General features: G+C 47.6%; 1 protein-coding gene across 7 annotated transcripts in view; it reads right to left on the bottom strand.

Moving 5' to 3' along the window:
* Positions 1-27,564, bottom strand: part of MYO5B (myosin VB) — a 296,164-nt gene that overhangs the window by 163,244 nt on the left and 105,356 nt on the right. For all 7 annotated transcript variants that reach the window (XM_077346770.1, XM_077346774.1, XM_077346771.1 and 4 more), the window contains exons 3-4: positions 24,916-25,087; positions 23,043-23,187 (exon numbers count right to left, since the gene is read on the bottom strand). In XM_077346770.1, coding sequence (XP_077202885.1) covers positions 23,043-23,187; positions 24,916-25,087 — 317 coding nt within the window. The remainder of the gene's footprint in view (positions 1-23,042; positions 23,188-24,915; positions 25,088-27,564) is intronic.

Below are 27,564 nucleotides of genomic sequence, written 5' to 3' on the forward strand. Positions count from 1 at the left end.
GACCATTGAAAGCTTGTACCCTAAAGCAGGGGTCATCAACCCCTGGTCCGCGGTGTGGTGCCGGGCCGCAAAGGCCACAGTATTGGGCCGCCGGCAGTCGCGCCTGCCTCCCCCCACCCACAGCGAGAAGGAAGGGAAGAGGCAGGCACAGCCGCTGGCACGCCGGCAACACAAACGCGCATGCATGCAGTTGTCGCGCATGTGCGTTAGCACCCCCGGTGGCGAAAACGCACATGCGCTGCAACTGCACGCATGTGCGTTAGCGCCCCCGGTGGCGAAAACACACATGCGCATCAACTGAGCGTGCGCGTTTGCGCAGCATCCAGGCCGTCAGCTCTCCCCTCACCCCGGAGGCGGTCCCTGGCCTGAGAAAGGTTGGGGACCGCTGCCCTAAAGATCTCATTGCTCTCTGAGATGCTACTGGGCTTCAACTGAGATCCGGAGAAAGCACCATTATCTTTCGGTAGCTTGCAAGAAACGGCCACTTGGATAGTCGCCACTCTCTCATTAACGCAGCTTCTGTTGTCTTCCTCCTAGCTGGCACCCAAAATTTGGAAGCTTACACCCTTCACAGCCAACGGCAGTAATGAATGGGAGCACTGAAGGAAGAGTAAATAGTTAGATAATAACAAAAAGGTTAACATTTGGCAGCAGAGCAGCCCTGAGCCGAAAGACGTAGCAACGCAGGGGAGCTTGTTTCTGTATCTATGCCTATGATTCATTCATACACGCTCCCCCTTTTAAAAACAATCAGGCCCCAGGTGATAATAAAGCATCCCCACCACACTGACTTAAGACCACTAAAACAGAAGGCTTCCGTATGAAACCAATGCCGCCACTTAATAACGATTAAGAGCATTGCAAAAAGGCCCCCCAAGGTGTGAATCAGTAATGTCCATTAGAGGGGAATAATTAGAACTCAGGGCCATAAAAGCTGGGCTGCTGTTTGTAAGAACCGCACACTCCACCCCACTGTGAGGTGTGATGTGCAGCAATTTTAGATAGTCCTTTTAAGCAGCGGTAGTCAACCTGTGGTCCTCCAGATGTTCATGGACTACAATTCCCAGGAGTCCCTGCCAGCATACGCTGGCAGGGACTCCTGGGAATTGTAGTCCATGAACATCTGGAGGATCACAGGTTGACCACCCCTGCTTTTAAGCGCTAAAGGGCCTTCCTGTATGTTACTGTGCCAAAACCGTTATGTGGATTCCAGGTGACAGAGATCAGTCCTCCTGCAAAAAATGGCTACTTTGGAAGGTAGTCTCCTGTGCTTTTTCCCTCACAAGTCCCTCCCCTCCCCAAACCCCACCCTCCTCCAAGCTCCACCCCCAAATCTCCAGATATTTCCGAACACGGAGCTGGTAGCCCTCTGAATTGCCTTATTTGGCTGTAGGGCCTGGTTGTTCCGAAATACATTTGTTATAACAGCACAATCTAATCTAGCTTTCCTCCTACCCCCCCCCATCCTTTTTTGCACACAAACCACAGTCCCCGGGTTCCCTCCACTCGCTAGCCTGCTTGAGCAAGTCTAAACAATAGCAACGACAACAACAACAACAACAACAAACAACAACAACAACTCCAAAACTACCTCTTTCTATCTGCTTTCTATTTATTTATCAGATTTTTATACTGACCATCCTGGTAATATAACTCTGGACGGTGTAAAACATGGCATACCAATACACTCAATATTCAAAATTTACTCAAACTATTTGATAATGATGATGTCATCCATTCAGTCATGTCCGACCCTTGGCGATTCTATAGGAAAGTCTTTGCCATGTGCCCCTGTCTCTGACTGCTTCTTTTAATTGGTTCATGGTCATCCCTGTATCGGCTTTGATCGTGTCGAGCCAGTGGATCCTCTGGCGACCTCGTTTCCTTTTGCCACTGACCATGCCGAGCATTCATGATTTTTCTAGTTAGTTTGATCGCATGATGTGTCCAAAGTAGAATCATAGAATCATAGAGTTGGAAGGGGCCATACAGGCCATCTAGTCCAACCCCCTGCTCAACGCAGGATCAGCCCAGAGCATCCTAAAGCATCCAAGAAAAGTGTGTATCCAACCTTTGCTTGAAGACTGCCAGTGAGGGGGAGCTCACCACCTCCTTAGGCAGCCTATTCCACTGCTGAACTATTCTGATTGTGAAAAATGTTTTCCTGATATCTAGCCTATATCGTTGTACTTGTAGTTTAAACCCATTACTGCGTGTCCTTTCCTCTGCAGCCAACGGAAACAGCATCCTGCCCTCCTCCAAGGGACAACCTTTCAAATACTTAAAGAGGGCTATCATGTCCCCTCTCAACCTCCTTTTCTCCAGGCTGAAGTAAAGTAAGTGAGCTTTATATTTACATATAATTAAAATAGGAGTAAACAAACTTCGGGTTAAAAATCTAGCCTTGGGTAATCTAAGAACTGGTATCTCTTATTGTATTTCAGTCAGACCCTCAAAAGTCTAGCTCTCCCGTGTGGGTTGGGGGAGTCCTGATAGAAGCTAGATGGTCATTTTCATCGGCCCCAACCAAAGACATGGTGGCCATGTTAGGAATAATTATGAATACCTAAGAGCCACTTTGAGCTCTGTAAGGAATAAAGGCAGCAAAGAAATACTTCCAATGAATAAATAAAGAGTGTAAGGTAAGGTGACCAGATTGTCCCACTTTTGGAGGGACATCTGGGGGCACCTGGCAAATTGTACTTATGTTGAAATTAAGAAATATATAATACAATACTATTTTTGAGTTCTATGCGTTCTATGAAAATTTTTGTTGCTCCATATCGACCAAATTTTTAATCAAGAATCCCCTCCCCCTTGGTCAATGGTGTCCCACTTCACCAATGTTAAAATCTTGTCACCTTAGTGTAAGGGATGCTGGTCCTGCCAGTAACAAGGAAACCACCGACCACTTCCCAGATGGGAGAAGTTTTCCATTGCTCCTCCCGGGTTCACCCTTCCCCTCTTATCACTGGGTAGATTAAACTGAATTAGTGGCATTAACTTTGGAAGTTCGCATTGATCAGCAGTTCAACATGCAAGGATCGCTGAAGAGCTACAAAGAACAGGCAGTGATATTCCAGTAAGTCCTACAAGGCTGTCAGAAACACAACGTTTATCTCGTCTACCTCCTGGAGATAATTTAAGGACTACCATTACCTTTTTTTAAAGCACCGTCAGACCTGCATTATCTGATCCTATGTGACAGCCAAACATATTTCCTCGACCTGAAGAAAAAGTTTTTGTGGAAAACAATCTAAATTGAAAGAAATATAGCGTACTATGATAAAGTGCACAGTGAGTCTAGGCTCAGAGATAAATCTGTACCACTGTTCTGTCCAAAAGAAGAAGGAACACAGTGTTTGGTACCTGACAAACTTTCAGGTGTATATATGTGTTTTATATGTGCCGAGTATGGAAGTACGTGAAAAATGAGGATGGACCCTGGGTGGGGAGGGGGCCTCAGTACGGTGTACCCAGTGGTTGATCACTGGGTGGAACAAGATGGGTTTTTCTATATTGTTATATCCGCCACGAGCCTTAGGGGAGTGGCGGGCTATAAATCAAAACAACAACAACAGACAGAGAGCCCTGATAATACTGAAGAAGAAGAGTCGGTTCTTAGATGCCGCTTTTCTCTCCCCGAAGGAGTCTCAAAGTGGCTTACAATCACCTTCTCTTCCTCTCCCCATAACAGGCACCCTGCGAGGTGGGCTGAGAGAGCCCTGATATTCCTGCTTGGTCAGAACAGCTCTATCTGTGCTGTGGGGAGCCCAAGGTCACCCCGCTGGCTGCATGTAGGGGAGCGGGGAATCAAACCTGGCTCACCAAATTAGAAGTCTGCTCTCCTAACCACTACTTCCTCCACTTAAGTTGGAGGAAGGCTTCACATTTTAAGTGGAGTGATAGAATCTACTTCATTCATTCCTGGGTGGTTTTCAAAATTGTCCATGGATCCCTAAGGATCCCTTTCACTTTGTAACTGGCTGCATTCCGGACAGCACAATGGTCTCCAGAAAGAAAAGACCAGGTCACAAAACTGCATTCCATGAACAGGTCATCGTTATGCGGGGATATGTAATTACCTAATGCAACGCGCCATGAATGTTATTGTTCTTAGTTGAATCGAGGTTGTTCAGAATGTTTTATGCTTTTTTAATGTTTCCAATTATTTAATTAATTGTGTTTTTTTTATTATTGATGTCGCTGCCATATGGCGACTCCAAAGAGCTTTCAAGGCAAGCGACGTTCATAAGTGGTTGGGCCACTGCCTGTCTCCACATCACGGCCTTCATCTTGCTTTGTGGTCTCCAAGTACTAACAAGGGATAGAATCATAGAATCATAGAGTTGGAAGGGGCCACACAGGCCATAGAATCATAGTGTTGGAAGGGGCCACACAGGCCATCTAGTCCAACCTCCTGCTCAATGCAGGATCAGCCCTAAGCATCCTAAAGCATCCAAGAAAAGTGTGTATCCAACCTTTGCTTGAAGACTGCCAGTGAGGGGGAGCTCACCACCTCCTTAGGCAGTCTATTCCACTGCCGAACTACTCTGACTGTGAATTTTTTTTTCCTGATATCTAGCCTATATCGTTGTACTTGAAGTTTAAACCCATTACTGCGTGTCCTTTCCCCTGCAGCCAACAGAAACAGCATCCTGCCCTCCTCCAAGTGACAACCTTTCAAATACTTAAAGAGGGCTATCATGTCCCCTCTCAACTTCCTTTTCTCCAGGCTGATGACCCTGCTTAGATTCCACGATTTATTTATTATATTTATATACCGCCCTCCCCGGTGGCTCAGCATCTGATGAGATCCAGCTGGTCTGAGGATGTGAAAAATAACATGACATTTCTTAACTGAATTTAGAAAGAGGCGGAGCGTTACAAAAATTAAAAAGGTGTCAAGCTGTGGCTCGCAGAAGGTTCGTCGGGAGGGGCGGGGAACACACCGAAGAATAAAGAAACAAATCAAGACGGTTTGAAACAGCCAGCTGGCTGGTGCTTGAGCGTCCTGCTTGTCTAGTATTAGTAGAACTTCTACTAAACGGGAAAACAGGCAAATTTATTTCCATAGGTAAGCAAACAGACAACAAAATCCAGCTCTTCTGGGTAAACGCGTTGAGTTTCCATGGCACCTAAGTTTGCATTTGTGTTTGACACCAAGCACACACAGCTGTGACCACACTGTTGTAGGAAATGCCACCGAGTTGCAGCCAACGTACGGCACTTTCTCATGGGGCTTTCAAAAGAAGAGTGAAAAGAAAGAACCACGCTTGGAACAGAATGCTTGTCTCTGAGAGACGCTTCTCGTTTTTGCTCTATTCAATCACTTTTGTTGTTGTTAGGTGCGAAGTCAAGTCCGACCCATCGCGACCCCATGGACAATGATCCTCCAGGCCTTCCTGTCCTCTACCTTTCCCCGGAGTCCATTTAAGTTTGCACCGACTGCTTCAGTGACTCCATCCAGCCACCTCATTCTCTGTCGTCCCCTTCTTCTTTTGCCCTCGATCGCTCCCAGCATTAGGCTCTTCTCCAGGGAGTCCTTCTTCCTTCTCTTGAGGTGGCCTTTTGATCATTACTGTTGCTAAAATGCCAAGCTGGTAATAAGCAGCAGAGATTGATTTTTTTACGGCTCCCTCTAAATGGTTAATGCAAATCTGTTGGGGGAAGGGACCCCTCATGGGACAGGAGGCCGTTCAGGACACGGCATTATATACAGAATCCTTCCGCAGGGTCTTGCGCTCGATCAGAAAGAAATTTTGGCCCATCTGTTCAGAAGGAGGCCAAGGCACTACCCATCCTAAGTAAGAGATCTTTCTCGGACTATTTCAAGGGATAAGGAATAGCCGTGGAAACTGACCAGGTAGACCAGCTTCTGCTTTGATCAGAACTCCTCACAGAGTCTAATTAGGCAGGTATTAGACAAAAATTCACGTCTCGCTAAAATTTGCATGGCCTTTCTTACATTTTTTTTTTGTCCCAGTAAAGGGAATAAAGAATATCGTTGTAGAGGAAAGGTCTCTCGACAGATTAAAAAAACTCTGAGATTTCTTAATGGCCCTGGAAGGGCTTCCTGGATGGGTGAGAGTAAATTAATTGGTTAATATATTTTTACAATTTGTTAAACATTTATTGGGTGATACATGGTCATGCCGACCCCCGACCCCCAGTGGCCAATGATGGGCCCAGCCCAGAGGGGGTGGGTAGGGGATCGGTGTGTCCACAGCTCTGCTTCCCAACCAAATTCTGCACGATCATGCCACTTCTGGGGTTTCTCAAAGTCTGAAGGATGTTTCAGGGGTTTCTCAATGGTTTGGGAAAGGCTGCCATAAAGGGAATAAAAATACAGTATTTGCTGGCGTATAAGACTACTTTTTCCCCCTGAAAAACATGCCTCCAAGTGGGGGGGTCGTCCTATACACCGGGTGCACTTCAGCTGGGATAGACATAGCTGCCCATAGTGGCCCATAGTACTGTAATGTAATGTAACAAACTCTATATTTTGAGTGGAAATGTTGGGGGGTCGTCTTAAACGCCCAGTTGTCTTATACGCCGGCAAATACGGGTACATTTGTAGAGGAAAGGTCTATCAAGAAGAGAGAATGTGGTATAGCAGTCTTTGCATCAAACTAGCATCTGGGAGACCCGGGTTCAAAATCTCTGTCATGGGTGACCTTGGGCTATTTTCTCACACATAGACAGCCTACCTTGCAAAACTGTTGAGAGGCCAAAATAGAAGAGAAATCACATGAACTAAACTGACCTCCACAGTTGGAAAACTGAATAAAGAATGGAGAGATGCCAATATTTTGCATTTATTTAGAACATTTATTTAGAACATCTTTGGAGATTTTTAAAGCAGGTGCTGGATAGCCATCTGACGGAGAGGCTGATTCTGTGAAGGTTCAAGGGGGTGGCAGGTGACAGTGGATGAGCGACAGGGTTGTGAGTGTCCTGCGTAGTGCTGGGGGTTGGACTAGATGACTCATGAGGTCCCTTCCAACTCTGTTATTCTATGATTCGATGATTTCTCAGCCACCGATATCCCTTGCGGAACTCAACAGAAAAGATATTGGCCTAAAGAAGTAAGTCCCATCCTTTCCGGTATGGTGACCCCAAAAGGTCCAAATTTACCTGGTATTTAAAAAGGAACAACCAAAAACCACAGCATGAACATACCAATAATAAGGAAAATATTTGGGGGCAATTTCACAGGCGTCACAACCTGTTTGGGGATTGGGACCAACAAGTTGTGAAATGCTGGCGTAGAAGATAAGGTTGTTTTCTAATAGCGGCCTTTCTCTCCCTGCCTCCATCGTCTCAAGTCAGGTGGGAAGACTCAAGAAGAATCCAGGAGCCCCTTCAAGATTAACAAAATTTGTGGCAGGGGAGGAGATTTCGGGAGTCTCTGCTCACATCTTCAGTGGAAAAGAGCCAGAGTCCAGGAGCACCTTCAAGATTAACACAATCTGTGGCAGGGGAGGAGATTTCGGGAGTCTCTGCTCACATCTTCAGTGGAAAAGAGCCAGAGTCCAGGAGCCCCTTCAAGATTAACACAATCTGTGGCAGGGGAGGAGCTTTTGGGAGTCACAGCTCACTTCTTCACTCAAGAAAGATTTCCCTCGGAAAAATGTCACCTTAACAGTGGAAGCCCCTGCCAAAGGGGGTCCATCTGGTCCCTTCCCTACCAGTGTGAGAGCATCTGCTGAAAACTGTGCCTTCATAAAGGCCATTTCGTATTTCTCGACTGTTTGTTTTCTTTTTGCGCTTGCTCTGGCAAAAGGGTGAGGAATTTAGCTGATTTTTTAATACACACGGGTTTGGGGGTGCTGCTCATCGTACCGTTTGCTTGTTTTTTTTCAGATTGTTTAAATTTGTCCCGAGCTGCTCCTAACTAGGACAAAAAGATAGGGCAGCAATATTTTTGTAAACTCTCCGTAAGCGGCACAAGCCAAAGGACTGGGATGCTTGCAGATACCACACAGCACAAGTGAGGACACAGGGCTAAGAGTGCCTTAATAAATCTGTCGGCTCCGGTTATACATGGATATGCCTCGAGGACAAAAGCCATTTTGGGCTAAATGTTACTGAGAAAAAGAACCTGGGGACCTGAATTTGGGAATTTCATCCACGCTTCCTACCAGAGTGTTCACTCTGGCCACGGGAACATCTTTGTGAAGCAAGAGTCCCTGGAAGGTTTTATTGACACGGCATTGGGCACCTGCGCATTAATGCAACCTGACAGCTCCCTGGGATGCTCTGAGCCTACCACATTCAAGTCTGGCTAAGTACAGCCTCCGCCACGACCAAAAAGTTACTGCAGGACATGTCATGCCTGCTGTTTTGTCCTCAGGCGCTCTTTAAACCACCTGCAGAAGTGGCAACTTTCAGAACACAGCACAGCATAGGTGATCTGAAATGGGTTTTCCTGCTGCACCTCCTCAACATATTTTGGGAGGGCCCACAGCTTAGAGTCCCCCACAGTGCTTTAAGAAATGTCTTCAGAAAAGCCACTTGGGGACAGCAAAGGTATCTCTCGCGTTCTAGTAAACATCGACTTAAAAAAAATAAATTCCGTGAAAGGCAATTTTATGGGTGTTTGTTCCTAGAACGACAAAAGAGGAGAAAATTGATTCCGCGAAATCTTTTGCCTCGTAAACGTTAAGAGGGCGGGTTTTTCTTCAGCGCCACGGCTGGGGGGTTTTAAAACGCAGAGATTGTAAAACAGTCCAGAAAGTTAGAGGTTTGGGGCACAGCATCCCGGAAACCCGGAAGAGCCTTTCTTTCTGTTTGCTATTTTAGCCACAGACAGCGGTTCTACCTTGAGGGGTTTAAATCTTGTGACACCTTCTAGAAGGAGCAGCCATGCTAACACTTGGGACTAGAGATATTTTAACTGGAGAGTCCAGCCCTGCTGGATCAGACCAGAGGTCAGTCTAATTCAGTATCCTGTCTCACACAGTGGCAAATCCATTCTTCTGGAGGGCCAACAACAGGGTACACAGCCACGGACTCCATAAGAGCATCAGAAGAGCCCTGCTGGATCAGAAAAATTGTCCATCTGGTCCAGCATCCTGTCTCTCACAGTGGACAAGCAGTTCCCTGGAGAGCCAACAATAGGGCACAGAAGCCTGATGTTGTCTCCTGGCTCTGTGATTCAGAGGATTAGTGCCTCAGCTACCATGTCTAATAGCCATTGATAGACTCATAGAGGGCAAGTCAAACTCATCCATTTTAAAGGTGGAGAGCCTGCGCTCCCCCACATGCAGCCAGCTGGGTGACCTTGGGCTCGCCACGGCACTGATAAAACTGTTCTGACCGAGCAGGAATATCAGGGCTCTCTCAGCTTCTCTCACAAGGTGTCTGTTGTGGGGAGAGGGATGGGAAGGCGACTGTAAGCTGCTTTGAGCCTCCTTCAGGTAGGGAAAAGCAGCATATAAGAACCAACTCTTCTTCTTCTTCAGTAATATCAGGGCTCTCTCAGCCTCACCCACCTCACAGGGTGTCTGTTGTGGGGAGAGGAAAGGGAAGGCGACTGTAAGCCACTTTGAGACTCCTTCAGGTAGAGAAAAGTGGCATATAAGAACCAACTCTTCTTCTTCTTCTTAATCCCTCTCTGTACATAGCAGTAACCTGGGACTTTGCACATGGAAAGGATCTGTGGTGTCACAGACCTATGACAACTGGAGGCATGAACAGGTTTGATAGGAGGCACTTCTAAAATCTGAAAGTTGCCTCCTCTGTTCTGACCCCCACTGCATAGCATGCCCTGCCCACGGGGCTCCCACAATCTTGGCTTTCCACAACCTGCATAAAACAGCATTATTCTGGAGGGAATTTTTACAAAGGAAACAGGATGGAATCATAGAACAGAATCAAAGAGTTGATTGTATCTATAGAGGCCATCTAGTCCCACCCCCTGCTCAATGCAGGATCAGCCTCAAGCATCCAGGATAAGGATCTGCCCAGCTGCTGCTTGAAGACCACCAAGGTCACCCAGTGGGGAATCAAACCCAGGTTTTCCAGATTAGAGTCTGCTGCTCTCAACTACAACACTACGCTGGCTGCATCACCATTTTCAGACTGGATCGTCAGGGGGGGCTTAGGAGTTCCAGGGAGATTTATCACGAGTTTGTCAATGTGAAGGCCAGCAATGGTGGAAAATCCCTGAAAGATGGACCGTTTTCCAAAACGCCTGCATCGAGGGCATTGGGCGTACTCACATGAACATACACTGCCTTATACTGAATAAGGTGGACAAATGAATCCGTGCAGGCTCAATAAACAGTTTAATGAGGAAACCTCCTAACAGGAGAGTGCCAATTTTCAACACAATTCCCAACCAACCATTTCCATAAGACAGAGAAAACACACACAGCATTTGCCATTGTATTCTCGTTTCATCCATTGATTGTTATATTATACACTGATGAAGTTTACTGAAACAAGGGTAATTGACCAGGGCTTGTTTGTTGAAAATTGTGCTGGAAATTGGCACTTTCCCGTTAGGAGGTTTCCTCATTAAACTGTTTATTGCTCCTGCACACATTCATTTGTTTACTTGCTACAATGTTTATTGGCTGCCTTGTTCTGAATCAGGCCTTTGGTCCATCAAAGTCACTCAGTCTTGTCTGCTCAGGCTGGCTGTGGCTCTCAGGCCAAGGTCTTTCACATCACCTACTACCTGGTCCTTTTAACTGGAGAAGCCAGGGATTGAACCTGGGACCTTCTGCATGCCGAGCAGATGGCCCCTCCCCCTCTAAGGCACATTCTTGGTTCACCTGGAAAAACAATGAGAACCAACAAGTCTTCCCCATGACACATGCTTGCTGTCTACACCTCAAAACATGGCCAGGATCTCCTGCATCCCTCCATAATAGATTTGTGGAGGTTCTTTGACAGACAAGCAAAGGGCTTTTTGAGAACGTTGAGCATTTTCAAGGTCCTGGGCCCACGGAGCACAAGATAAGTCTGTGAAATTCAAAGCACTTTCTTCATTCTAAATTCCTTTGTGCACCGGTTACACAGGCTTTCACCTTCAGCAACGAGAAACCCCTAAATGTTTATTATCCCAATGAGGCAGAGTTCCACAAACCACCACCCAGAGCCGTTGGTTGTCAGAATCCCTCCGGATACCAAAAAGGCACCGTGACCTTCCTCTCTCTGGATTTATGCCGTTCTGTGTGTTATTACTGAGACGTAGGACACAGATCACTGGCTGTAATAAAAACCCAATCAGCAGATTCCACTACACCGGTCTTTCAGATACCAAACAAATGGCAATCATGGTTAACTCTTCTCTGCCCACCAGCTGAGTCAGAGGACGAAGAAATCCCCTCCGATCAAAATCCCTAATCAGGCTCAGTATATCCCCGAATTACGAGACTCCGCTTGGCAGATTTCCTTTGCCTGCAATGGTGACAACCTTGCATGGGTGTAAGTGCACTCCGGCATAAAAGGGAGCTTGAAGATCTGAAACAAGATTTGCCGTCCTCCCACCTACACTGCAGTGCAGCTTTATTCAAGTCCAGCCCCAGAGATAAACTCTCAAGCAAGGACAAGAAAATCAGAGCCCAGTAGCAACTTTAAGACCGACAAAGATTTATGCAAGGCGTGAGCATGCACTCTTGAATCTATCTCAAGCAAGGAGGAGCCCAATCGCTTCCAAGTTCCTGGTTCCACTTCCCAGCTGCTCACACCGTGCCATTCTCCTGCTGGTCAATGTTCAACCTGTAACTTCAGTCTCATATGCCAAAGGCCGAGGGCCAAACTAGGTGTTCCGAATTACAATTTAACTCATGACCACCAGGGGGTCTTGCAGTCAGATGACACCTGTGAGTTCCCCGTGGGAGCTCTCTTCTGCAGTGCCATTGGGGCCCTAACGGGACCACACCACAGGGGGAGGAGGGGCTTTCGCCATCCTGTCTGTACTATTTCCCTAAACTGCATGGTTTGGGAGGCAGGCATTATTTGCCTTAGTGTTCAGTGCCTTAGTTACCAATACAAAAATTCCAGATAAGATGCCTCTACTTGCGCAATGAAGGGAAGTCACCAGGTTCTCTCTCCGTGCCAGTAGCCTGCTGATCATCCATCCGCTTCCTGCCAGTCACAGTCCTGATAAAGCTGTTCTGACCGAGCAGGGCTCTTTCAGCCCCATCTCCCTCACAGGGTGTCTGTTGTGAGGAGGGGAAGGGAAGGCGATTGTAAGCTGCTTGGAGACTCCTTCGGGTGGAAAAAAGTGGCATATAAGAACCAACACTTCTTTTTCAGTAATATCAGGACTCTCTCAGCCTCACCCACCTCACAGGGTGTCTGTTGTGGGGAGAGGAAGGGAAGGCGATTGGAAGCCGCTTTGAGACTCCTTCGGGTAGAGAAAAGCAGCATATAACAACCAACTCTTCTTTTTCTTCTTCCTGTAAATCGGGACTGGTTCTCTTCTGATGTTCAGAGATCGTTCCAGCTCAAGATGGGCTTCTAAGGCTGTGCCAGCATATCCGTACTTGCTTTATGTTGTTAACACTGCTTCTGGAAAGAAGCCTCCAGTGCCCCAGTCGGGTCACGAGACGGATAGCTTGCCGGACGCATTCCTCTTTCAGAAACCGAAAATGTGCAAATGCGTTTCCATCTTGCTGCTTGTCAGCAGCTCTCAACCGAGAGCACTTGGGCATCCAAAAGCACAAAGGGATTTGGTGAAATGCCAGACCGGCCTCATCTCCGTTACTCACGCTCTTCTTCTCTGCAGTAACGTTGCACCGTGGGTTCCTTTTCTGGACGCCTCTTCCTCGAGATTAACACAGCGATCAGCCTGGAAAAGGGAAGTTGCGGGAACTTCTCTTTGGAAGAAACCACACACAGACCGTTACGCAACCCGAGAAAAGGGATTTAAAAATGTCTCGTCGATAAGTACATCCTCGAGGAAAACACAAATATCTCCTGAATCCCATGCCACGTTACAGCACGTGGGATGGGTTTACATTCTGAAATAGCCGTGCTGTGGAAAGAGAGGGAGGACGGTGGGGAGGGAAAGCCGGCAGTCTACTCCGACTGCCAGCAGGTTTCCAGAGTCTCAAGCAGAGGTCCTAATGGGAGCCGTCAGGAACTGAACCTGGGACCTTCCGCATGCCAAACAACTCCTTTCCCCACTAAGCCGTGCCTAGGGATGCCTGCCTCCAAGTGGACAACCCCTGGAGTTACAGATCATCTCCAGACTACAGAGATCAGTTCCCCTGGAAGACAGGGATGCTTTGGAGGGGGTACTGCATGGCGCTGTACCTTCCCAAGGCTCCTGTCTTCCCCCAAGCTCCATCACCAAATCTTCAGGAGTTTCCCAATCTGGATCTCGCAACCATCCCCTGTGGACCTACCAAATCCTAGCCACGCCCCCTTCACATGCTTGCAATGCAATAGTTTTAATATCAGGGCATTGCGTGAAGACATGCGTGACGGTGGCCATTTTTAAAGAAAGGAGTGCTTTCAAGCTCCACTGCTTTCAATTACACGTTCCTCACTTCCTTTCCCACCGAAATCAGGGCAAGTTAAAAGTGCTTAATTTTAACCGCATCCCACCCCGGGTGATTAGCGTAATGCTGCCTGATCCACTCAGCACACAAAGAACCTATAATCAATTGCTGGCACTGGAGTCGTTCCTAGAACTCTCTGGCCGGGGTCCAGCGTAGTTAGGCAGGCGTAAACCTCTGGATTCCAACAGGCTTCAGCGTTCAGCTTATGTTAGTGGATTCTCCACGTCCCATCTAGCGTTCCTGTTAAATTCAGTTTGAAGGAATTACCCCTCTGCCCCAATTTCCTTGTTACAGGGGCCAGCTACACACACACAAACACACACACACACACCCTGTCTTCTAGTGCTTTCCAACTGAAGAGGTGATGCACCATTCAGCGGAGATCCTGGTCCTTCTGTCTCCTTCCCTCTATAAAAAGGGCTCTTTGCCTACATCTCAGGTTGCTCAGAAAGCTGATGCTTCCCATGTGCATATTAGATGTTAATTCGTTTATTTCAAATCCAAAGGCTCATCAGCTCCTTTGTGGGAAATAAGGAAGCCTGCAGGGCAGTCGGCATAAGATCCTCTCTCCCATTGTCATTTTGATAATCCCTCATTCAACGGGGAGCCAGGCCCCGTATCCTATTACAGATGGCAATTATATTTACATTTCGTCTCCGGTATAGTTTTTGCTCTTTGCCTACAGCAGGGGTAGTCAAACTGCGGCCCTCCAGATGTCCATGGACTACAATTCCCAGGAGCCCCCTGCCAGCATTTGCTGGCAGGGGGCTCCTGGGAATTGTAGTCCATGGACATCTGGAGGGCCGCAGTTTGACTACCCCTGGCCTACAGGAAGATGCAAACACGATTCAGGTTCTCACCCAATCAACTAAGGGATAAACGGAAGGCCCTCCTCTGCTAGCCAGAAAGTTTAAAGGGTTGCACCTTTTCCACGGTGGGAGACCAGCTCTGGAAGCCTTCCTATGACACTCAACCAGTGTTTTACTCAGGGGTAGTCAAACTGCGGCCCTCCAGATGTCTGTGAACTACAATTCCCATGAGCCCCTGTCTTGACTACCTCTAGTTTTGCTGACTGAGGAACAAGGTTCTTGCTGTGGTGGTCACTGGCATTTTAGTGGGTTTACTGAACCTAGATGCCCTGCCCTAGGTGGCCAGGGCATCTATACACTCTCTGTGCATAGTATTGTTCCCTTTTGTCCATCCTTTATCTAGTGCCCATCAGTTTCATTGGATGCTCTCGGGTTCTAGTATTTGGGGAGAGGGAGTAAAAGTTCCCTTTGTCACCTCTCTCTACCTACCCCAGGCATGTTTTTATAAACTTTCCCCCCTCCCCGCAGTCACAGAAACTTAAAAGTCCCAGACCCTTCAGCTTTTCCTTTTTGAGGAAGTGAGCTTCAGTCTCTGAAACTCTTGTTGGTCTCTTAAGGTGTGACCAGATTCCAACCTGACTGCAATATTTGCAGACCAACCCCGCTCCCCTCGGAAATGCCTTCAATTATGACCTCATGTCATTCTGACTTCCTGCCAGAGATCTTGTTCTGTTAGAAGAAGAAGAAGAAGAAGAAGAAGAAGAAGAAGAAGAAGAAGAAGAAGAAGAAGAGTTGGTTCTTATATGACGCTTTTCCCTACCTGAAGGAGGCTCAAAGCAGCTTACAGTCGCCTTCCCTTTCCTCTCCCCACAACAGACACCCTGTGGGGTGGGTGAGGCTGAGAGAGCCCTGATATTCCTGCTCGGTCAGAACAGTTTTATCAGTGCCATGGCGAGCCCAAGGTCACCCAGCTGGCTGCCTGTGGGGGAGTGCAGAATCGAACCCGGCTCGCAAGATTAGAAGTCCGCGCTCCTAACCACTACACCAAACTGGCTCTCTTGCATCAGTGCCCCCCTCCCCCCGATCCTCCCCCACTGCCAGTCCCCCCCCCTCCTATATATTGCATTTAGGCTGCCTGCCCAAACGCTTCCATCCCCCTCTCCTGAGCCAGAACAAAAAAGAACAACAACCGGCATCACAAGCAATTGAGGGGATTCTCCACAATTGTTCCCTTTTCTCCGCTCCAAGCTGTGTCACGCGAGGCGCGGCACGACCAAGTCTCCTGTGGGCCGGCAGTCTGAACGGAGCAATTTGGGTCAGCCGGGTGCCTCGGCACAAAGGACGTGTCACACCGGATTAGACGACGAGTCCGTCTCAGCCTCCTTTCCAATGGGAGGGGGAGCTCAGGGCTAAAACTGATGGGCTAAATAAAAAACAACACACATAGCCCCCAATGCTTTATTTAAACAAGGAACGCTATGCATGTTGCAGATTGGGGGAGATCCCATTATAACACAAAACGTTTAAAATCATTCCTTGAATCAGGGGCCAACCAGTTCCTCTGGAGGGCCAGCAACAGGGCAGAGAGGCTGAGGGTTCCATAACAATACAAGAAAACAGGTGCTGGATCAGACCAATGGTTCCTCTAGTCCAGCATCCTGTCTCACACAGTGGCCAACCAGTTCTCCTGGAAGGCAAACAACAGAGCATAGAGGCTGAGGCCTCCATAAGAACATCAGAAGAGCTCTGCTGGATCAGACCAGTGCTTCCTCTAGTCCAGCATCCTGTCTCCCACAATGGCCAACCAGTTCTCCTGGAAGGCAAACAACAGAGCATAGAGGCTGAGGTCTTCATAAGAACATAAGAACATAAGAAGAGCCCTGCTGGGTCAGACCAGAGGTCCAACTAGTTTAGCATCCTGCCCCTCCCCCCCAGTGGCCAACCAGTTCTGCTGGAAGCCAAAGCCTTCTTAAGGACGTAAGAGGAGCCTTGCTGGGTCAAGTCCAATGGGTCATTTAGTCCAGGGTCTTCTCGGCTCTAGCTCTGGCCTGGTGGAACGTTCTGCCTGCAGAGATCAGAGCCCTGCGGAACATTCGCCAGTTCCGCAGGGCTTGCAAGGCTGTTCCACCAGGCCTATGGTTGAGACCCCTAGCAACACCGATATTCAGAGCTACGGCACAGGTTTTCTGTGCCGTAGCTCTAAATATTCCCCCACCCACCCGCCCGCAATGAAGAAAGCACGGTGGTAAACTTCAGATATTTAATACTATATTTATTGTTTTGATATTTTTAATCTTAATGGATTGCAGAATCGTTTTTTTAACCGTTATTAAGGGTGTGAATTTCAAAGGGATTTGTTATTATGTAAAACGTGTAATCCGCCCTGAGTTTTTGAAGACAGGTAAGAATACAGACAAATCCCATAATAAACCATCACGAAAATCTGGTTCTCTGGATCAGAGTCTGCCAGTCTTAACCATTACAGTACCGGGCTCTACATGCCATTTCATTTGTCAGTTAAATTTAAGTCGGAAAAATACCGCCTGTATCTTCTTGCTCCTGCAGTGAGAGACTCCCTGTCTAGAGATCAGAGCTCTACACAAATCAGAGCACTACACAAAATTCAGGACAGCCATTATCATCTAGCAAGCAACAGCAAATTCCCTTGCGGACAGGGCCACCGGGAGCTCAGAACCACTTATGTTCCATCGCTGCCACACTTACGGAAACAGCTCCCAGCATCCCTGAAAGAATGTCAGTCACAATTTCCCTCTCAAGCCCACTGCAGAAAACATGTATTTTCTGCTGGACTTGTCTGTAGGGATAGGTCTGTCATGGCTACCAAAGGGATAGGTCTATCATGGAGACGATGGGAAACCTCCATGATCAGAGGCACTCAGCCTCCGAATCGCAGTGCCAGGAGGAAACATCAGGGGAAGGCCTCTATTCCCGGAGGCTGCCCCCCCAGAGGAAGTGGTCATACAGATGCCAGGCTCCAGGAGGGGCCTGGAGATCCCCCGGAATGACAGCTCATCTGCAGACAACATAGATCAGTTCCCTAGGACAGGGGTAGTCAACCTGTGGTCCTCCAGATGTCCATGGACTACAAATGCTGGCAGGGGCTCATGGGAATTGTAGTCCATGGACATCTGGAGGGCCGCAGTTTGACTACCCCTGCTTTAAAGGGTGGATTTTATGGCACTATGCCCCATTGAGGCCCCTGAACTCCCCAGGATCCATCCCCAAATCTCCAGGAGTTTCTCAACCTGGATCTGGCAACCCTAACCCCCTCCCCCATCCCCCACTGGTGGCCGACCTGGGAACCCTAACTGGTTGGCCATTTATTTATTTATTTATTTATTTATTTATTTATTTATTTATTTATTTATTTATTTATTTATTTATTAGACTTATAGACCACCCTCTCTGCAAGCTGGCTTGGGTCTATCTACAACATGTTTAAATACACAGGAACAATAAAGCCCCATAAGGGTCTACTTTTCTGCCACTCGACCATACATCCTGGCTACCGGATCATTGCCCACCATTCAGGAGTGGGATGTTCCAAAAAAAGAAAGAAATTTGTGAGACATCGCGCTGGGCTACTGGGACCACTAGTCTGATCTAGCAGAGCTCATCTTCTTAAATTCTCCGGAAGGCAATTGTGCACAGGGGAAAATGCAATTTTCCTTAAATGTTACACAGAGAAATAAAGAAAGCTCCTTTGTGCAAACATTAAAAAAAACAAGGACATAATTACTGATTGCCAAATGTGGATTGGTTTGATCTATCATATTTCCAATAGATACCGATGGCGGCGACGGCAGTGGTGGAAGAAGAAGAGGAAGAAGAAGAAGGGGAAGAAGAAGAAGAAGAAGAAGAAGAAGAAGAAGAAGAAGAAGAAGAAGAACGGGAAGAGGAAGAGGAAGAGGAAGAGGAAGAGGAAGAGGAAGAGGAAGAGGAAGAGGAAGAGGAAGAGGAGAAAGAAGAAGAAGAAGAAGAAGAAGAGCAAGAAGAAGAGAAAGAGGAGGAAGAAGAAGAGGAAGAGGAAGAGGAAGAAGAAGAAGATGAGGAGGAGGAGAAAGAGGAGGAAGAAGAAGAGGAGGAAGAAGAGGAAGAAGAAGAAGAAGAGGAAGAAGAAGAGGAGGAGGAGGAGAAAGAGGAGGAGGAGGAGAAAGAAGAAGAAGAAGGAGAAGAAGAAGAAGAAGAAGAAGAAGAAGAAGAAGAAGAAGAAGAAGAAGAGGAGGAGGAGGAGGAGGAGGAGGAGGAGGAGGAGGAGGAGGAGGAGGAGGATTCTGGCAGGGGCTCATGGGAATTGTACTCCATGGATATCTGGAGAGCCACAGTTTGGCCATCCCTCCTAACGACTAGTAGCCATGGATAGCCCATTCCTCCATGAATTCATCCACTTCCCTTTTCTGTCATGAGTAGTAACCACTGTGCCCAATCTAATCCAGTTTTCTTTGGGATATGCTCTGGACACAGAGCAAAGAGGCAGGGAAATAAAAAATATCCTTGTCTGACGCGTTTGCCAATGGGAACCTGATCTGTTTCTCCATATTCTATCCTAACTGTAGGCTCCTGTCTGAAGTTCAGGTTGCAATCAAAACAACCAGATGCTGCAGAACCCCCATTTTTAAAAACCACCCATAGATTTTCATGGTACACAAAACTGAAAGTTTTGATGTAATTCTAGAATCCTAGAGTTGCAACTGACCATACAGGCCATCTGGTCCCACCCGCTGCTCAGTGCAGGATCAGCCTCAAGCATCCAGGATAAGGATCTGCCCAGCCACTGCTTGAAGACCGCCAGTGAGGGGGAGCTCCCCACCTCCTTAGGCAGCCCATTCCACTGCTGAACTAGACTCCTAGAATCCTAGAGTGGGAAGGGGCCATCCAAGCCATCTAGTCCCACCCCCTGCTCAATGCAGGATCAGCCTCAAGCATCCAGGAAAAGGATCTGTCCAGCCGCTGCTTGAAGACTGCCAGTGAGGGGGAGCTCCCCACCTCCTTAGGCAGCCCATTCCACTGCTGAACTAGACTCCTAGAATCCTAGAGTGGGAAGGGGCCATCCAAGCCATCTAGTCCCACCCCCTGCTCAATGCAGGATCAGCCTCAAGCATCCAGGAAAAGGATCTGTCCAGCCGCTGCTTGAAGACCGCCAATGAGGGGAAACTTACCACCTCCTTAGACAGCCCATCCCCCTGCTGAACTAAACTCATAGAATCCTAGAGTGGGAAGGGACCACACAGGCCATGAAGTCCCACCCCCTGCTTAGTGCAGGATCAGCATCAGGATAAAGATCTGTCCAGCCGCTGCTTGAAGACTCCCAGTGAGTAGGCAAATCCATGAAATGCAAGCTGATTTTCTTCTGGTGTTCTCTCGTAACCAATGTGCCACAGTATTAGCAGAACACAAAAGCAATTCAGTGTCTTGCAAAATGAGGCCCGCTCTTCCTGACCCCTCCCCTCCCGCTTTTCTGGGGATTGACTTCATACAGGTACAGTGCTTATTTCTGCATTAATGGATCCCGCCAGGAACCAAAGGTGCCAACTCTGCTGGCTCAGCTTCCCTCACCTTGCTGAGAAGATAAAACGGCTGCAGAGACCTCCCATCGCTTAGAGGTCTCTGCCGACCCTGACATCAGCATCTCCCAACAGCAGCCAGGGCCAATTTGGGTGCAGGTGTGGGTGGATTCAAGCCCCCAATTAAGACCCGTGAGAGGTACCTGGGCAGAAATCGGCGTCGGCAGGTTGTCAAAATGATAAAGTTGCAACAGGACTTAACGGTGGTGCAAAAGTGAGAAAGGGATCAATAAGGAGGGACCGAAAAAGCTTTTGCTTTCATATGAAATGGGCGTGGGAATTAAATGAACGTTCCCATTTTAAAAGTCCGGAGCAAGTTCCTGGAATCTGCTGATGCACCAGCATCCCCGGCCACAAAACAAGGACATTTTTTAAAGGACAAAAAAAGAAATAAATCTCTGAGTAAAAAGACAGTCTAACCTCTTTACAGACAGAAGGGAGATTCTACAATTCTACGCCAAAAGATTCCAGACTGCGCAGTGCCGCAATATAAGTTCTCCAACAAGAATAGACACGTGAAAATTTCAAATGTATCTGTGTGTGTGTGTGTGTTTGCGCAAACTGCCATGAATTCACAGCCAATTTACAGTGACTCCCCTGGGGTTTTCAAGACAAGGAACATTTGGAGATGGTTTGCCATTCCCTGCCTCTATGCAGCAACTTTTGACTTCCTTGAGGATTCTCCCATCCAAATACTAACCAGGACTGACCCTGCTTAGCTTCTGAGATTCGACGAGATAAGGCTGGCTGAGATACAGTATAGCAGCCTTCCTCAGCTTTTTCACCATTGAGAAACCCCTGAAGCATTGTTCAGGCATTGACAACCCCCAACATTGGCACAATTGTGCAGAATATGGCTTGGGAAGCAGAGCTGTGGACATGCCTACCCGGGCTCCTCCCCTTCCCTCTCCCTCCAGGCCCATCATTGGCCATTTTGGGAGAGGAGGGCACAGCTGACATGACCATATATGGTTAGAAGAGGAGGAGGAGGAGGAAGAGGAGGAGGAGGAGAAGAAGAAGAAGAAGGAGAAGAAGAAGAAGAAGAAGAAGAAGAAGAAGAAGAAGAAGAAGAAGAAGAAGAGTTGGTTCTTATATGCCACTTTTCCCTACCCGAAGGAAGCTCAAAGCGGCTCAAAGTCGCCTTCCCTTTCCTCTCCCCACAACAGACACACTGTGGGGTGGGTGAGGCTGAGAGAGCCCTGATATCACTGCTTGGTCAGAACAGTTTTATCAGTGCCGTGGCGAGCCCAAGGTCACCCAGCTGGCTGCATGTGGGGGAGCGCAGATTCGAATCAGGCATGCCAGATTAGAAGTCCGCACTCCTAACCACTACACCAAACTGGCTCTCTATCGGTTATATCACCCGATAAAGTCAGCATTGACTTCTGAGATGGGCAGCAGTTCCACATCAACTGCTACCTGATCCTTTTAATTGGAGACACCTCAAATTAAATTTGGGTCCTTCCACATACTGAGCAGATGCTTTGACCCTGAGCTACAGCCCCTCCCTAACTGGTCCTGTTTGGGCTTGTGAGCACTGGGTTATCCAAAAATACACAGTGTATCATATGCCGTTTTCTTTAAAAAGTACAAACATTAAATATTTAAGAAAATTACAGTGGGTGCTAGGAGGCTGCTGAAAGACTTTATCCCGTTTCCATTAGTATGTTTTTAATGGATGTTGCGGCCGATCTAAATTGCTCGTGGAAAATGCGGATTTAAAAACCAGTGATCTAAATCACTGCAATTCACTCCACTGACATGGGGGGGGGGAGGCCGTGAGGTGGAGCCTGAGCCCAAGAGCGGTGGGATGGGGTCCCACAATTTCCTTGCTATGCTGACCCAATCCTTGTCCAGGTTTTTTGGGGGGCCCTAGGCAAACTACGGCCTCAGCATCCATCTAGGACAGCATTCCACTTTCTGCAGTGGCTAGCCAGATGTTTTGGAGAAATCAACAACCGTCACAAAAAGGGCGCAGAAGCACCCACCATGAACCCTGAGCAAGTGATTTTCCAACATGTGCAGCCTTTGCGTATGGAGGATATGTACAAGCTTCAGACGACCCTCTCCTTCTCCATTAAAGCCTCTCACCCCAAAGAATTTCACTCACGCTAATGACCATTAGATCAACACACATGTATGGTGAAGAAAAGAAACACCAACTGAAGCAGGACACGGAAGATACTGTTTCTAAGGTCAGGTCTTGGCTTCCAAGATACAAACGAGAGCAAAGGAAAGAACAGGAGCAGCCTATCAGGAGAGAGGGCTGGCCCATGACCCATATCCATTATCATTGCAACCCACTTTTGTATCCTGACTAGGATTGCCAGGTACCACTGTACTGTCAGCAGCGGAGGGGGACATTCTCCTGGAGCTCCCCCCTTAGAAACATAAAATCATAGAGATGGAAGGGAGCTCCCCCCCCCCACTTTCTGGGAGCTCCCCCCTTCCCACTTAGAATCAAAGAGCCGTAGAGTTGGAAGGGGCCATACAGGCCATCTAGTCCAACCCCCTGCTCAGTACAAGATCATCCGGAAGTATCCAGGTTCATTATCTGTCCAACCACTGCTTTAAGACCGCCGGTGAGGGGGAGCTCACCACCTCCTTGACATCTTGGGATTTCAGTGTGATCCCATCATGCGGACTAGAAACTTGCTCAGAAGGAAACAAAAAAAAATCAAACCAATATTGACAAGGTCTTGCTTCCAGATTCCATAATAGGCAATGTTATGTTTCGCTCAGTAAAGCCTCCGTTCCAGACTTATGAACTCCGCCAAAGTAAAACTGCTTAAAATAACACCTCCCTACCCTTGCACGCTATTTCCACTGACATATACCTCTTTCTCTAGCAACAAATTCTCTTAAACCAACAGACCTAAACACCACAGGCAGTTAATTCTTCCCACGAGGAATTCTTCCCTCCGAATAAAGCTCTGGGTTAATTCCTATAACAGGAGTAGTCAACCTGTGGTCCTCCAGATGTCCATGGACTACAATTCCCATGAGCCCCTGCCAGCAAATGCTGGCAGGGGCTCATGGGAATTGTAGTCCATGGACATCTGGAGGACCACAGGTTGACTACCCCTGTCCTATAGGATTCAAACAGAGGTGGGTCTTCTGCTTACCTGGCCATCTGCTTATAGGCTTCTTCGGCCACAGCAAAGATGTGAGGGTCCATGTCGCCCATGTTTTGGCCGCTGTATGCGTAAATGACATCTTGTCCATAGATTGGCAATTGTTCGTAGGGATTAATGGCAACAAGCACAATACCTTTCAAAAAAAAGTAGTAAAAATAAAAGTTATTACTGGGGAGAGCATGCAGGATTCGAAACCAACCTGTGCATGCTTTAACACCTGAAAGAGATGCTAAAACAAGCTGTGGCTTAGTTTACTTGCATTTTTTTCTATTTCCCCTGTGTTTTTTGGCTTCTGGATTAAGAAAAATGCAGGATTTAAATGCTTTTAGTGGTCTTGCCTGGAACGGTCTTAAGTATTACAATACCATTGGCCTTGTGCAACAGTGTGGTTTTGTAGCAACTCAGAGATAGCCTGACCCTTGAGCGTGTTAAGTGATGTCAAGTCACTTCTGACTTACGGCGATGCTATGAATTAATGTCTTCCAAAATATCCCATTGCTGACAGCCTCACTCAGGTCTTGCATAATGAGAGTGTGGCTATCATGGTGGAAATAAACAATAACGTACACAGAAAGCTGTCCCTGGCTGGATTTATCGATAAAGAAACAAAACTTCTTGCATGTAGTATTTTGTTGTTATTGTAGTGTTTATTTTGCTTGAAGTAAACAGAAAACGTTTCGGTGTAGGTTCACCTTCCTTAGTTATGTTCACGCTTCTAAAGCATTTGGACATATTTATGGGCAATGGAAACCCTATAGGTAAGCCCCTTTTGCTTAAAAGCACACCACGTGCATTTTACATGTTCTCATGTAACCTGTAAAGGAACCAGAAGTCCTTTCGCTATGAGAAATTTTCAACTGTGTCTCTGTGTTGGTCTGAAGCAGCAGAACAAATTTTGAGTCCAGTGGCACCTTTAAGCCGAACAAAGTTTTATTCAAGGTAAGAGTTTCCGTGTGCACGCTCACTTCCTCAGATAAAATCAGAGTCCAGGGGCACCTTTAAGACCAACAAACATTTATTCAAGGTGTGAGCCTTCAAGTGCAAGCACTCTTCCTCAGACTATGAACTCCCAACTTCAGGAGTAGTCAACCTGTGGTCCTCCAGATGTCCATGGACTACAATTCCCATGAGCCCCTGCCAGCGTTTGCTGGCAGGGGCTCATGGGAATTGTAGTCCATGGACATCTGGAGGACCACAGGTTGACTACCCCTGCCCTACATGACAGTGGGAATATACAGCAAAAATTAATTCTGTTACATTAGTAAACTGTGTCACACATCCAAATTCCTCAGATACAATGTTTCGGTCTTTTAAAAAAAAAATCTGCACAGCTAATCAGTTTTTAAATTATTATTAATTTATTTATTTTATTCTGCCATGCCTCTGCCAGCTCAATAGACAATCGGAATCCCCGCTGGGCAAAAATTGTGTGACACCCTCCCACACACACACACACATAAACTTTCTCAAATCATCTAACAGGCACCATAAAGGTGTCAGGGGGACCTATGGTGCCCAAAGATACCATGTTGGAGACCCCTGAAATACACCGAGATGTTAGCCTCTCTTTTTTATTATTTTGGAAGGCTCTTCTATTCAGAGAGTGAATTTTTTTCCCAGTGCTTTCCCTGTTTTGGTACGTATTCTCCCTTCACCCCTATGCTGCTTCCCGGATTCCACCTATCCTCAGGAGCAGAAGTATGTGGATGAAGACAAACAGCAGAGGTGGAGAGGAAGCCAAAAAGTGCCTTCCTGTTCACGCAACTCAGCTTCTACAATTTACAATCCAGGCGTCTTTCTCGCCTTTCACCCCCACCCTAAGAGAGGCATGCCCCTGGAAAGGACATGACGCAGCACTCACCACAGTAGGTGTAGATATGGTTCGATTCCAAAAATCGGACTTTCAGGTTGTGCAAGACGGCAGGTTCGTGGAGATAGCTTAGTGCCGTCAGGTCGTTCTCCCCGACCAAGATGTCTGGATTTCGCAAAAAGGGCAGCTCGTTAGCTTCGGGGTTAATAGGATATTCCAGGACCTGAAATGATACAGAAGGAAATGTGCAGGTTATAGGGAAGACAGAGACAGAGACAGAGACAGAGACAGAGACAGAGACAGAGACAGAGACAGAGACAGAGACAGAGACAGAGACAGAGACAGAGACAGAGACAGAGACAGAGACAGAGGAAGAAGAAGAAGAGTTGGTTCTTATATGCCGCTTTTCCCTACCCGAAGGAGGCTCAAAGCGGCTTACAGTCGCCTTCCCATTCCTCTCCCCACAATGGACACCCTGTGGGGTGGGTGAGGCTGAGAGAGCCCTGAGATTACTGAAGAAGAAGAAGAGTTGGTTCTTATATGCCGCGTTTCTCTACCCAAAAGAGTCTTAAAGCGCCTTACAATTGCCTTCCCTTTCCTCTCCCCTCAACAGACACCCTGTGGGGTGGGTGAGGCTGAGAGAGCCCTGATATCATTGCTCAGTCAGAACAGTTTTATCAGTGCTGTGGCGAGCCCAAGGTCACCCAGCTGGATGCATGTGGGGGAGTGCCAGATTAGAAGTCCGCACTCCTAACTACTACACCAAACTGGCTCTCAGAGAAAGAGAGAGAGAGAGAGTTCTTCCCTTTTTCTAGAACTCAATTAAATTCTTGCTTTCAGGACACAAAACGGCAAGGGTAATGGGGTGGGGTGGTTTGGACTCATTGAACAAGCAGGATTCTCATGAAAATAACAACAGCTGCACATTGGCATAGAGAGAAGATGAATTACCACCAGCAGGTTATTTAATAAAGCTATTCATTCCGAAATGAAGAAGAGCTGCTTTTTTGTACCCTGCTCTTTACTACTCAAAGAAGTCTCCCGATTTGCAATTAAATCCCCCCTTATCCTGTGAGGTAGGTAAGGCTGAGAGAGCGCAGAGAGAACTGGCACCTAGCAGGCCTCATGTGTCTCAAAGCGACTTCCAATCTTTCCTTTCTCTCCCCACAACAGGCACCCTGGGAGGCGGGGAAGGCTGGGAGAGCTCTGAGAGAGCTGGGACTGTCCCAAGATGACCCACCTTGGCTGCATGTGAAAGAGGAGTGGGAAATCAAATCCGGTTCTCCAGATAAGAGACCCCCGCTCTTAACCACCACACCAAGCTGGCTCTCACCAAATCTTAATCATGAAGCTCTCTTGCTAGGCATGAAGTAGCTATACCACATCAGGAGAAACTTCCGGGCCAAATCAGTGCAGTACAAACAAAGGCATTGGAAGAAACTGCCTACGGAAAAAAAAGTTTTACGGTAACGCTGCCCAAGTATCTACCTGGCAGATATCCAGACGGCAGCTGCCAACATTCTTGGTACGCTCCCAAATGTAGTACTATAATGAAGTGCGTTTCCCAGGAAAAGGCAGGTACGTTTTCCCTTGGGGTATGCTCTTAACTTGCGTACATAGCCTCAGTGATGCCCTGCAGGAGTGAGGGCCGGTGTACACAGCCTAAATGGCTTCTTAAAAATAAGGAAATGCAGGGAGGAGGGTTCTTATTACTGGCTGTTGGACTGCGAAATGGAAGAGTCATGTTGAGAGCCAGTATACCCCTGAACTCCCTGTGCAGGGCATAAAGAACTCCAATTGTAAAGACTGTTTCAGATGGAAACCCTGTCCGTTTGCCATGGAACATTCTCATGCATCTTGAGCAGCAGGTCTAAAGGCCAACAACATTTTGGGGGTGCAAGCTATCAGCTCTCAAAAGCTTAAAAGGTAAAGGTATCCCCTGTGCAAGCACCGGGTCATGTCTGACCCTTGGGGTGATGCCCTCCAGCGTTTTCAAAAGCTTACGCCCACCCAAAATCTTGGCATCTCTAAGGTGCCGCTGGATTCAAATCTAACTATTCTCCATTGACGAGCATCCCAGCCCTGTCAGGAAACCAAGTTCCAGGGCCAGTGGGTCTCTGTATGCTCCAGCGGTCGCTATTCTTCTGTTATCATGATCTGGCCTCTGCCTTCACCTTCCCTAGAACCAGGGGTAGTCAAACTGCGGCCCTCCAGATGTCCATGGACTACAATTCCCAGAAGCCCCTGCCAGCAAATGCTGGCAGGGGCTTCTGGGAATTGTAGTCCATGGACATCTGGAGGGCCGCAGTTTGACTACCCCTGCCTAGAACGCTCCTCAGTCCCACCCACTCACATCCTTTTGACCAAGAGCAAAAAACAAACTGGGTGAAATACATTTGATGCCAGTGGGCTGGAAAATGAAGAGCCCAACAGGATCAGACCAAGGGGTACCGTTCCTTCAGTTGTCAACAGGGGCTGAGCAGATGCACAGCATCCCACCCATATCCTTTGGGGTTTCAAATCAGATATTCCGAGGAAGGCAGCTGCTGGATTTGGGATTCCTCTGTGTACACAGAGAGTGGTCAAAATGCGGAATTCTCTGCCAGATGCAGTGATGGCCACAGGAATCCACAGCCTTAAAGGAGGATTAGATAGATTCGTGGAGGATCGATCAATCAATGGATATTAGCCATGGTGAGT

This window comes from Paroedura picta, chromosome 7, assembly GCF_049243985.1.
Source record: "Paroedura picta isolate Pp20150507F chromosome 7, Ppicta_v3.0, whole genome shotgun sequence".
In the NCBI taxonomy this organism is placed as follows: domain Eukaryota; kingdom Metazoa; phylum Chordata; class Lepidosauria; order Squamata; family Gekkonidae; genus Paroedura; species Paroedura picta.